Genomic DNA, 12,203 nt, shown 5'->3' with positions numbered 1-12,203 from the left:
GACTGATTTAAAATCTAATTAAGATTTCTGTGTTCCTACCATTAGACCAGAATGCCTATATGTTAAAACTTGCATAATATTTTTAAACATTTTATTTCAAAAGGTTTTTACTGTACAATTTTAAAATAGACTACTGACATTTCTTGCTTTTGAAATGGATCTTCCACAGAAATCTTAATAAGGAAGAATCATATTATGCATTCAGTCTTTGGGATAAGATGCTGAGAAAGCATGGATGAAGTCAACCATGAAGGCCCATATTGAGAGAGAGAAAAATCCATTGAGTTCAATGGAGGCTTAATTTTCAAGTAAGCGTGTGTAGCATTAATACCTCTGGTTAGTAGGTCAAGTCTGTAAAATAAACATAACTCCTTTTTATTTTCCAGTGCTAACATAGTACAGTAAGTGTGTTACTGTGCCTACCGATAACTGATGTTAGGAAACTTTGGCTTAAAGGGCAGTTTTTAAAAGCAAGTACAGGCAGTCCCAGAGTTACAAATGACTCATAGTTAAGAACAGGAGTGAGACAACAGGAAGTGAGAAATCTATCCCTCAGAAGGCAAATTCACTCCTAAAAAACTTATGGAAAAAGGTGTCTTCACTGAAGCTTTCCCACCAATCCTTGCTTCCACAAGAAGCCAAATTTTTCAAAATGAGTCTTGACACATTTTGATGCACACTTTGAGTCAACTTGTTTGACTGGATTTTGCATCCATAACACTGAAATTAATTTCATCGAACTCAGCAGAACAAAAACTGCAGGATTTCAATTTACAAGCCAATTTACAAGCCATACATACCTTTCATTTCAATTTTGTTAGACCCCAAAAATAGCATTTTCTTAAATGTCATGCGCACTCTGACTGGCGACCCTTCAGGTAAGGGAGTCTGGATCAGCAACTATTGCAGTTAGAGACCTCAAATTTTGGGAAAGTTTTAACCCCTCACTGGTGCTATGGCTAAAATTTGAATAAAATTTGAGACATGATGGTGGGAAGGTTTAGACCACTTGGCATGGAATGACCCTTTGGTGACACACACCAACACTATTTGGCAGGGAATGTTATAAAGATCTTGTTTAACCATAGCTCCGATGACATTATAGCATTGAACCATGGCATAGCATTGAAGGCATTAATTCTACCTTGAAGACATGACCTGAGATGCCCTTTTTGTACAGAGGCACTATATATCTTCTGGCTTTGTTACTGTTTTGTTGGCTAATGGCATTGCTAACAATGACCAATCTCAATAAAATAGTGAAGAGTGGAGACAGCACACTGGCAATGAAGACCCGCATACTAAAAGCAATGGTATTCCCCAGTCACCTATGGGTGTGAGAACTGGACCTTAGGGAAGGCTGAGCGATGGAAGATAGATACTTTTGAACTGTGGTGTTGGAGGAAAGTTCTGAGAGTGCCTTGGACTGCGAGAAGATCCAACCAGTCTATCCTCCAGGAAATAAAGCCCGACTGCTCATTGGAGGGAAGGATAGTAGTGGCAAAGATGAAGTACTTTGGCCACATCATGAGAAGGAAAGCTTAGAGAAGACAATGATGCTATGGAAAACGGAAGGAAAAAGGAAGAGGAGCCGACCAAGGGCAAGATGGATGGATGGTATCCTTGAAGTGACTGACTTGACCTTGAAGGAGTTGGGGGTGGTGACGGCCGACAGGGAGCTCTGGCGTGGGCTGGTCCATGAGGTCACGAAGAGTCGGAAGCGACTGAATGAATGAACAACAACAATGGCATTGCTGACTTCTTCCAAACTAGTTGGCAGTGCGAGCTCATCCCTGGTTTGTTGTTACAGGATTTGTGAGAGAACCTCTTCGTCCACATTGGAGCTGTGATTCAGGAGGCTTTGGTAGTGTTCTTTCCAACGTAGTGCAATTGATTTTTTGTCCTTCAGAAGTTTGGTTCCCTCTGATGAGCATAGAGCAATGTTTCTCAACCCTCCTAATGCCATGACCCCTTAATACAGTTCCTCATGTTGTGGTGACCCCCAACCATAAAATTATTTTCATTGCTACTTCATAACTGTAATTTTGCTACTGTTATGGATCAAAATGGAAATATCTGATATACAGGATGTATTTTCCCATGATCAACAGAAAATACTGGAAGGGTTTGGTGGGCATTGACCTTGAGTTTGGGAGTTGTAGTTCACTTACATCCAGAGAGCACTGTGGACTCAAACAACGATGGATCTGGACCAAACTTGACACGAATACTCAATATGCCCAAATGTGAACACTGATGGAATTTGGGGAAAATAGACCTTGACATTTGGGAGTTGTAGTTGCTCGGATTTATAGTTCACCTACAATCAAAGAACAGTCTGTGTCCCACCAATGATAGAATTGGGGCAAACTTCCCATACAGAACCCCCATGACCAACAGACAATATTGAGTTTTCTGATAGTCTTTGGCGACCGCTCTGAAACCCCCTCACAACCCCCCCCCCCCCAGGGGTCTCGACCCCCAGGTTGAGAAACACTGGCGTAGAGTATGGCATAGACACCAAGAACTGGCCCTTGAGCAAGAAGATCCAACCAGTCCATCCTCCAGGAAATAAAGCCCGACTGCTCATTGGAGGGAAGGATAGTAGTGGCAAAGATGAAGTACTTTGGCAACATCATGAGAAGGAAAGCTTAGAAAGACAATGATGCTGGGGAAAATGGAAGGAAAAAGGAAGAGGAGCCGACCAAGGGCAAGATGGATATATTCTAACTGGAGGTCAGCTGTAACCAACAGTGCTGCAGAATTCGAAGAGGCACGAACGGAGGGAGAAACGTGCCAAGAAAAAGGCGCGTCGAGCCAACCCTGACCAGGACTGCTTTCCACCTGGAAAAGATTATGTCCTTAGTGTGGGAGAAGATGATCAAGAATAGGGCTCCACCACCAAGACATGACATCTGGACGACCATCATCCTTGAGCTACGAGGGATCGCCTAACATTATATATCCCAGGCATGGGCCAACTTGAGCCCTCCAGGTGTTTTGGACTTCAACTCCCATCATTCCTAACAGCCTCAGGCCCCTTCCTTTCCCCCCTCAGCCGCTTAAGCGGCTGAGGGGGGAAAGGAAGGGGCCTGAGGCTGTTAGGAATGATGGGAGTTGAAGTCCAAAACACCTGGAGGGCCCAAGTTGGCCCATGCCTGATGAATCCCAATCCAAGGCCTTCCCAAGGCCTAGGGATCTGTGTATGTCTTTGACGCCTCAATGCCAGTTCCAAGGCATGGAGACTCTTCCTTTGGACAGAATTGGTTTGAGGGGATGTCCTGGCCTCACTAAGCGCTGCAGATGCGCCTTTCCTGAGGAAATAAAATTAATATTAAGACAAAGCTCTGGATATTGGGGGGGGGGGGGGGGAAGAGAGAAGGAGGCGCTCCACACAAAAGCCCAGTAATGGATTCTGGAGCGACGATGGTTTAGCAAGGATTAGTCATCCTAATTAAGGAAGATGGGAGGGAAGAAGGGAAAGCAGGCTGGAGACGAATCCCAGGAAGAGCCACAGCTCACGCATTTAGGTTGCCTTCAAGTAAAGCTATTTGGTGTTGAAGGGTGTGTTTACATACATATTAAGAGGGGGAGGGCACACTGATTCTGACTAAATCATTATGACATGTATTCCTCTCGACACAAATGGATTTTGTGTAGCCCTCAAGGTTTATTCCTATGGATATATTCTATGACACAGTGTTTTCAAGTGTTTCCCCAGCATTTCATACAAGAGTAATTGGTGCGTATCCCTTTAAATAACCTTCCTCAGAGCTCCGCCCCTTTCCCCCCCCCCTCCCTCCCTCCCTCCCGTCCTTTCACTGGAGCGCAGTAAAAAGACGACGACGACAACGACGACGCCGCACGGCCCTGCAGAAAGGCCTCCGCCCTGAGCAGCGCCTTTAAGAGGAAAGGGCGGCACGTGACCAAGCCCCGCCCCCTTTGGGTCCCCCACCCTACCCTCGCGCGCGCTCCCTCCCTCCCTCGCTCGCGCACACCTGTTTGTAAGGAGGGGCGGGGGTGAGGCATCCATATATATAAATAAATAAATAAACAAACTTCTCAGGAAGTATCGCGAGATTTTGTTCTTTTTTTCTTTTCCTTTTTTTTTACCGAGCGTGCGCATGCGCAGTTCTGGAAAGTCTGCCGGGAGTTGTATCCAAAATGGCTGCCGCGATGGATGTTGACACACCAAGCGGGACCAACAGCAACGCCGGCAAAAAGCGTTTCGAAGTGAAGAAGGTGAGAGGAAAAAGGCGAGGCCTTGGGGTTGAGAAGGTGGCGGACGTAGCGGGGCCTGGGGAAGGGTTATTTTTCCCCCGGAAACCATCTTTCATGTTGAATGTGAGGTGAAAGCGAAAAGTGATGGGGAGGCTTAGTGGGCCGCGTTCCTTTGGTCCAGACCTCGCCTAGAACCCGAACAGGAAGCTTCTTTGGAAGCTTTTAAACAGAGGCTGGATGGCCATCTGTCAGGGGTGATTTAAATGCAATATTCCTGCTTCTTTAGGTGGTTGGACTGGATGACCCACGAGGTCTCTTCCAACTCTTTGATTCTATGAAAGTGCTTTCCATTGGCGCCCTCGTTTCCCAAGGTTTGTTTACAGTTGAGATACATGTTTGAGCGGGAGCCTTTGTGCTCCTCTGGTTTTCAAAGGTGGGATGCACCGCAATGTGGCGGGAAATCACAGATTTCTCTAGTATAGTATTTCCCAGACTATGGGAAAATATCCATATTTGACAGAAAATGTGGATATTTCATCACAAGTCAGAAATATTCTTCTTTATCAGCAGAATAATAAAACTTGAGAATCAGAAATGCAACAACTTTTTTGGGATAAGATAATTTTAAAAATAGGGAAGCTTTTCAAAATAACAATTCAAGTTAATATGGAATTTATGTTCATGGCAATTACCGGGAATAAAAACATTGGGTTGTTGTAGGTTTTTTCAGGCTTATATGGCCATGTTCTAGAGCAGTGGTTCTCAACCTGGGGTCCCCAGATGTTTTTGGCCTACAACTCCCAGAAATCCCAGCCAGTTTAGCAGCTGTTAGGATTTCTGGGAGTTGAAGGCCAAAAACATCTGGGGACTCCAGGTTGAGAACCACTGTTCTAGAGGCATTCTCTCCTGACGTTTCACCTTTATCTATGGCAAGCATCCTCTGATGCTTTAATTTAAAAACATTTTGCCAGTTGCAAATCATAATCCAGTTCCATTCATTGTGGTCACGTAAAACGTTATCTTCCCAGTTGCTCCAGCCATTGTTCAAATGCTTGATCCCACAGCAGGTTTTGAGTTTTCTATGGAAGGTAAGGAGGGAGAGGGCAAACCTAACTTCATTGGGGAGGAAGTTCCACAGCTGAGAAGACACCACAGAGAAGGCCAGTCTCTCATCTTCACCTGTCATGCCTGCGAAGGTGGTGGGACTGAGAACAGAGCCTCCCTGGATGATCTTAACGTCCTTGGTGGTTTGTAAGGGGAGATAGGTTCAGACAGGTAAGAAGACAACACACATTAAAAAAAATTAGTTAAACTGGCTTGTTTACAGTACAACTTCTACATCAATAAGAATGCTATTTGGAAATTTATCCACATTTGACAAATAATGTTCTCTTTGGGAATTCTCTAGGTCCTCTAGCATGGTTTTCTTGGGCCAAAAAAGTCCTTAATTTCAACAGGGTTTGTTATTATCCATGGTTTCACAAACTCATGTGAAGCCTCATTTTGTGTTTTGCTAGGCTCAACAGCGATGCAAAAAAAAGTAACAAAGAAAAATTGCATTAATTGTAATTTCATTCTTTAGTGGAATGCAGTTGCACTCTGGGCTTGGGACATCGTGGTTGATAACTGTGCCATTTGCAGAAACCACATTATGGATCTGTGTAAGTACCTCCAGAATATTTGTGCTGTATATATAGTTATTGTGGATATCAGAGGATGACAATAAAAAGGAGCAAGATGATGAAAACATAACTTCATAGCAGTCTCAACAATTCACGATTAATTGTAGAAGCCCCTGGTGGCGCAATGAGTTAAACCCTTGTGCCGACAGGACTGCTGATGGTTTGAACCCGGGGAGTGGGGTGAGCTCCTGTCTGTCAGCTCCAGTTTCCCATGCAGGGACATGAGAGAAGCCTCCCACAGGAAGGTAAAACATCCGGGCATCTCCTGGGCAACATCCAGTTCTCTCACACCAGAAGTGACTTGCAGTTTCTCTGACAACGAAAAGAAATGGTGAATTGTGTAGTTAAACTACACATATAAGATTAGAGGAGTAATTTAGTTACAGAGGAATAATTAGTGCATTAAGTTATGGCTATATTTGCAATATAAACTTAAATTAGTTTTCTGGCCTCCTATGAAGAACCTGAGGATTAGGAGGTCATACTTGCCATTCTTTCATGTAATATTGTGACTGCAATTGTAGTTGCTCAGTACAACTATATTGTTTGGGATAGTATCTACATGTCTACATTGCAGTTCTTGCAATATACAAAATTGCTTCTTCATCTGGGATCATTAATGTAAAAATTGTCATGCAGAATCAGATTAAAAGATCCATCCTGTGTGATAATGTGTTATTAAGACAGATTTCTAGATAACTTCGAAGGTACAGAGCATAATGAAACAGTTCTAGGCAATGGCCTGGTTTGACTGATTTGAGATTTCATAACTACCTTTGTTTATAGAGCAGGATTTAGTGCTAAGTACTCCTCCATCACCTCTTCCCACTGTACATCCATAGTTGGAATCTGTTACCTATCAGTTAATCAACTAGAAAAATAAACTAGGATTACATGTGAATGGTACATCCAGATTCCTCTCATCCAATGGGAAGTGGGTCTAATGATACTTTAATTCTGTTTTTCATCATGTGTCTGCCTCTTTTGTTATCTCGAAACATCTATATTTAACAGAAAATGTGGATATTTCATCACCAGTTATCGTTTCAGTAATAATCAATGTTTCTATTTAATCTTGTTCTTCCAGGCATAGAATGTCAAGCTAACCAAGCATCAGCTACCTCTGAAGAATGCACTGTTGCGTGGGGTGTCTGTAATGTAAGATGTCTACTTTTCAGTTCGTACAAACATCAAAATTTGTGGGAAAGAACCATAAATGGTTTTGTTATGAAGATCAAAGCTTGTGGGGAGGGGAACTTGAAAAGTTTTGTTAAATGCCCCATAGCTAAACTCCATAGATTTTCTGCTTTATACTTATATTGATCCTATACATTAATAAATTAATTGTTTTATGTTCTCAGAATGTGTTGAGGTGGGGGTAACTCTAGATTCATTAAGGACGATTGCAGTTAGGTGAAATTGAAAGGCAGAGGACACAGTGATCTCGTTGTGCAAAATGTTTTGTATATACCATGCAAAACTTTCCTTTTCGAAAATCTATCTTGATCCACAGACTGATATTTGCAATGATCAGAATCCTCTTGTTGAAATAATCATAATTCCTCTGGGCTTTAACATTATTATTCATTAACAGTCAGCAGACAAGGGGGAGTAAATAGGGTACATGTTGGCAGGGGGTGGGAAAATGTGAGGAGATATGCAGATCAACAACAGATGTTCTGTTCTGTAACTAGGCATATTTCCAGTCTTCTCTAAGAATCCTTTCAATGATAGATACATATTACTGCTATAATACAGGGTTAGTCAAAATGCATAGGCCAATAAGCCATTCAATTGAATGGCTTATTGGCCTATGCATTTTGACTAACCCTGTATAACATTTAACCATGGTGCTGACAGGGACTTTGAAAGCAGTCTGCCTCGTGGCAGAGGCTGAACTCAACAGGCTGTAAGATCCCATAGGGCACTGTTTCTCAACCAAATAAATTCTGCACTTGTTAAATTCCACACCTCCTCCAAAACACCAATCACGCTGTTTCCACTTCATAAAATTCATTAAAACCTGTGGTTATTTATATACATAAGAGTACTGACATTATTCCATGCCAACCTTTTGCTCTGTACCTCTGGGTGCTGTGTTTTTCTTCCTTTGAAATTCCTTTGAAATTGCTTCCTAATACAAGTTTTCCACTTATTGCCTGAGTAACTGTGTCTTATTTTTCAGCACGCTTTTCATTTTCATTGCATTTCTCGCTGGCTTAAGACTCGGCAGGTTTGCCCCTTGGACAATCGAGAATGGGAATTCCAGAAGTAAGTATACTGTGCTTCTGTAAATTAAATATTCTTTATCACTTGTAATTAAGATGCCACCTCTCTAAAATTTTATTGAAAGATAATAATAATAATAATAATAGTAATAATAATAATAATAATAATAATAATAACCCGCATAGTGATGTCGACAGACTTTTCCTGCCCAGAAAATCAGGAGGCAGAGGGCTTCTGCAAGTGAAACAAATGGTAGAAGAAGAGAAACGTGCACTGGCAGATTATGTGAAAGGCAGTCAAGAACCAACATTGATGCAAGTCAATAGTAGTAAATTGCTTAAAGTACAAAAGACAAAGAGGGAATACCATAAAAACACAATCCAGAGCAGAAGAGAAAACTGGCAAAAGGAGGCACTCCATGGACGGTTTCTGGCAAAAAATTGAGAGCCAAATTGACAAAGAAAAACATGGCTGTGGCTCACAAATGGAACTTTGAAAAAGGAGACAGAGGGCCTGGTTTTGGCAGCCCAAGAACAAGGCATTAGAACCAATGCCATCAAAGCCAGAATTGAAAAGTCAACAACAGATCCCAAATGTAGACTCTGCAAGGAAGCAGATGAAACAATAGATCACATCCTCAGCTGCTGCAAGAAGATCACGCAAACAGACTACAAGCAGAGTTATAACACCCATTGTTCAGATGATTAATTGGAACTTGTGCCACAAATACCATCTGCCTGCAACAAATAACTGGTGGGATCACAAGCCAGAAAGAGTTACAGAGAATGAACACACCAAACTCCTCTGGGACTTCCGGATTCAGACAGAGTGTTGGAGCATAATACTCCTGATCTCACAATTGTGTTAAAAAACAAAGTATGGATCGTTGATGTCACAATCCCAGGTGACAGCAGGATCAAAGAGAAACAACTGGAAAAGATGACACAATATGAGTATTTAAATATCAAACTGCAGAGACTGGCACAAGCCAGTCAAGGTGGTCCCAGTGGTGATTGGCACACTGGGTGCAGTGCCTAAAGACCTTGGCCCGGACTTAAACACAATCGGCACTGAAAAGATTACCATCTGCCAGCTGCAGAAGGCCACCTTACTGGAATCTGCGTGCATTATTCACCGATACATCACACAGTCCTAGATACTTGGGAAGTGTCTGATGTGTGATCCAATTCAACAGCCAGCAGAGTATCTGACATGGACTCATCTTCTTGTGTTTCTAATAATAATAATAATAAACTTGATTTGTATTCCGCCCTATCTCCCTCAGGGGACTTTGGACAGATTCCAACAAACAAAAAACACAGAGGCAAACACTCAGTACCTCAAGACAGGTGCAAACAATACATTAACAACCCACCCAATCCCAAAGCAATCATGATATGACCATCATGATAGTTGTTGGTAGTATTCCATAGACCATTCAGTTAGCTAATGTCAACATTTATATTTTAAGTGATTGTGAGACATCATAATGTTACTGATTTCTAAAACAAAACTGCATTTCTCTCTAGGTATGGACACTAGCAAGACAGAAGATTAGCAAGTTTACTCTGTACTAAGTCTATCCCACATCCAGTTTTCCCGTGCACCTTTCCCGTGGATTGTTCCTGTGACTTGTTTATTTCACCATAATATAATTCTGTGAATATTAATAAACCCTGATGGCTGTCTGAGTTTGTTTTCTTACAGTTGGATTCGTTTCATTACACTCACATGTTTTTAATACTATTTTAATTTAGAATGCAATAAACTAATGTAAAACATAAAAAATAACCTATTTGAAAGTTTTTGTATATCTATCTCAACTAAAATCACTACCAGAAATTGAACATTGTCTCAGTGATTGGTCCCAGAAAGAATTATTGTTCCTCTGTGGCATAGGAATCTTAACTTTTTATGATTTCCTTGAGGTTAATATATATATAAGAAATGCATGCACTTAGACTACAGCTTCCAATCTTTTAGAGTTCTAAAACAATTAAGAACATTCTTACCAGAAAAATATGTTCCTTTCCTAGTTTCAAGCCAAGTGTGCCCTTTACACCAGTGGAATTCATCTCTTTGATGCAGTAAACTTAAGTAAACCAATCACTTAGCTGCCTGCTCCATGAAACAGACCTTCCTCTTTTTTTCTGTTTTACTGAGATTTTTTTTCTTCTGGAAAAAAACACTTTCATTTGCAAGCAATCATGATATAAATATACAGTCAGTCCTTGAGTTACAGAAATATGACTTACAAACGACTCGGTTAAGAGCAGGGATGAGATAACTGGAAGTGTGGGGAAATTACCTCTGGGAGGGAAATTCACTCATAAAAGAGTTATGGGGAAAAGGTGTCTCCACTGAAGCTTTATCACCGGTCCTATCTTGTTCATAACTTGAGGACTCCATTTACTCCAAGACTTGAGTTGAGAAGGCTATGGATCAAGCAGATCTGTCCCCTGCCTCCCTGCCCACCACCATGTCCTCAACCCAAACTCTTTTTTGTTGCTTTTGAAGTCAGTAGTTCAAACTTCAAAATGAAGTTATGTGATCAAAATGGGGAATCTGTGATTGGGTCTCCTGCTAAGGCTGGAGAATCATTTTATTTATTTATTTTTTAATAGTCTTTATTGAGTATCTAAAAATTACAGTTAAAACGTTGATAGGTGTTGATAGAAAAGAAAAAGAAGGAAAGGGAAAGTATCAAAAGAGAGAAAAGAGAAAATCATCAGCCTCAGATTCCTAATTCAAAGTATGGTCATTATGTTTCCATCATATATACAAAAATTAAAGGAAGATCCAGAAACTTGGTATAAAGTAACACTTGGGAATTAAACTATGCTTTTGAATATGAACAATGGTTTTCAACATTGATTATGAAAATGGGGGCTTTGTGTTTACTATTAAGGATTTCCTTCAAAGTCCTTAATAAGGACTTTCATTGCAAAGCATTGATGATGATTCAGGGAGGAACAAAAGCCAGTCTTTCCTATACTTCCTGTTCTTCAGGTGTGTGTGTGTTCTATATAATAGCTTCCTCTTCTCACTGGCCCATTTCCAGTCCTTTACAAAGCCTTTGATGGTCTCCATTTTCAACTAAGTAGGCTGCATTCAAACTTACTGGTTATTCTTCTAAATTAAAGTGAACTATGACTCATCCAGTAAGCAGAGATTCTTGAAACTTAATTGTATACTGTATATCTGAACTTAATTCTTACTTTTATGTCTTAAAAAGTATGTATTTATTCTTCCTCTATTGCAAAGCACAGTCTGCAAGGGATTGTGTTCTTTTAAGTGTGTGCTATTTTAAACAAGGACTGGTTTGGATTTTGAAAGGTTACTAACCACCTAGCTTCAACTTAGTGCAAAAGAATCATGAATTACTATAAATTTCAGCTGTTGAACAAAACAGCCTCTTGTTCTATTCGTTAATTTATACGGTTTATCTCATTTTCTGGATGACTAAAGAAAAATAAGCAAAAGAAAAACAATTAAAAATACAATTGTTAGGCAACCTAAAACTTTTCTCCTATTGTAGACTGAATAGTTAGTATTCAAATTTCTAAAAGCCCACAGTTCATTTAAAATGACATATTTTAGATGTGTATGAATTTAAAAAAAATCTTCATATAGCATTGCAGATATATGATAAATAAGATCCAAGGCGATATTGTCAGAGAAAAGTGTTTCAAACCTTTGGATACATTAAGAGCTCTTTTCTATTGCCATCTACCTCATTACAAAGCACAGCAATGGGAAAAAAATGTATTGTCATGGAAATGTTTTAGGGGGACATTGATCTCTCAGTTAACTATAGTTAAAAGTATTCTCCGAGCTGATGGGTTACATGTAATTTGTCAAAACACAGACATAAGGTTGGCCCTGATAAAGATCTGAGAGAAATACAAGTCTAGATACTACACCAAAACTCCAATTTGGATATCACCGTTGTGGTATAGAAGGAGGCCACAAAAGAGAAACTGCACAGGTTGCATGGTTAACATACAGAGACCTTCTGAAAAAAACATGAGGGTGGGATAATTCTGAAATCCCAAGAAGAGATGGCCCTCT

The 12,203-nt window shown here is 40.6% G+C and overlaps 1 protein-coding gene across 1 annotated transcript; it reads left to right on the top strand.

Annotated features, from left to right (window-relative positions):
• The first annotated feature begins 4,127 nt into the window (after window positions 1-4,127).
• On the top strand, window positions 4,128-9,823 carry RBX1 (ring-box 1). Its single transcript, XM_060777111.2, has 5 exons — window positions 4,128-4,242; window positions 5,804-5,882; window positions 6,991-7,061; window positions 8,089-8,174; window positions 9,662-9,823. Exons 1-5 carry the CDS (start codon window positions 4,165-4,167, stop codon window positions 9,672-9,674), a joined length of 327 nt encoding a protein of 108 aa, XP_060633094.1. The 5' UTR covers window positions 4,128-4,164; the 3' UTR covers window positions 9,675-9,823.
• Window positions 9,824-12,203: the final 2,380 nt, after the last annotated feature.

The sequence above is a fragment of the Anolis sagrei genome, chromosome 5, assembly GCF_037176765.1.
Source record: "Anolis sagrei isolate rAnoSag1 chromosome 5, rAnoSag1.mat, whole genome shotgun sequence".
Classification (NCBI taxonomy): domain Eukaryota; kingdom Metazoa; phylum Chordata; class Lepidosauria; order Squamata; family Dactyloidae; genus Anolis; species Anolis sagrei.
This window is presented reverse-complemented; position numbering and strand designations above follow the sequence as displayed.

Bases quoted from the DNA above. Each gene is read 5' to 3' on its own strand.
- RBX1 (XM_060777111.2), top strand. From the start codon at position 4,165: ATGGCTGCCGCGATGGATGTTGACACACCAAGCGGGACCAACAGCAAC. The intron at 4,243-5,803 runs GTGAGAGGAAAA...TTCATTCTTTAG, and splicing joins AGCGTTTCGAAGTGAAGAAG to TGGAATGCAGTTGCACTCTG. The intron at 7,062-8,088 runs GTAAGATGTCTA...CTTATTTTTCAG, and splicing joins TTGCGTGGGGTGTCTGTAAT to CACGCTTTTCATTTTCATTG.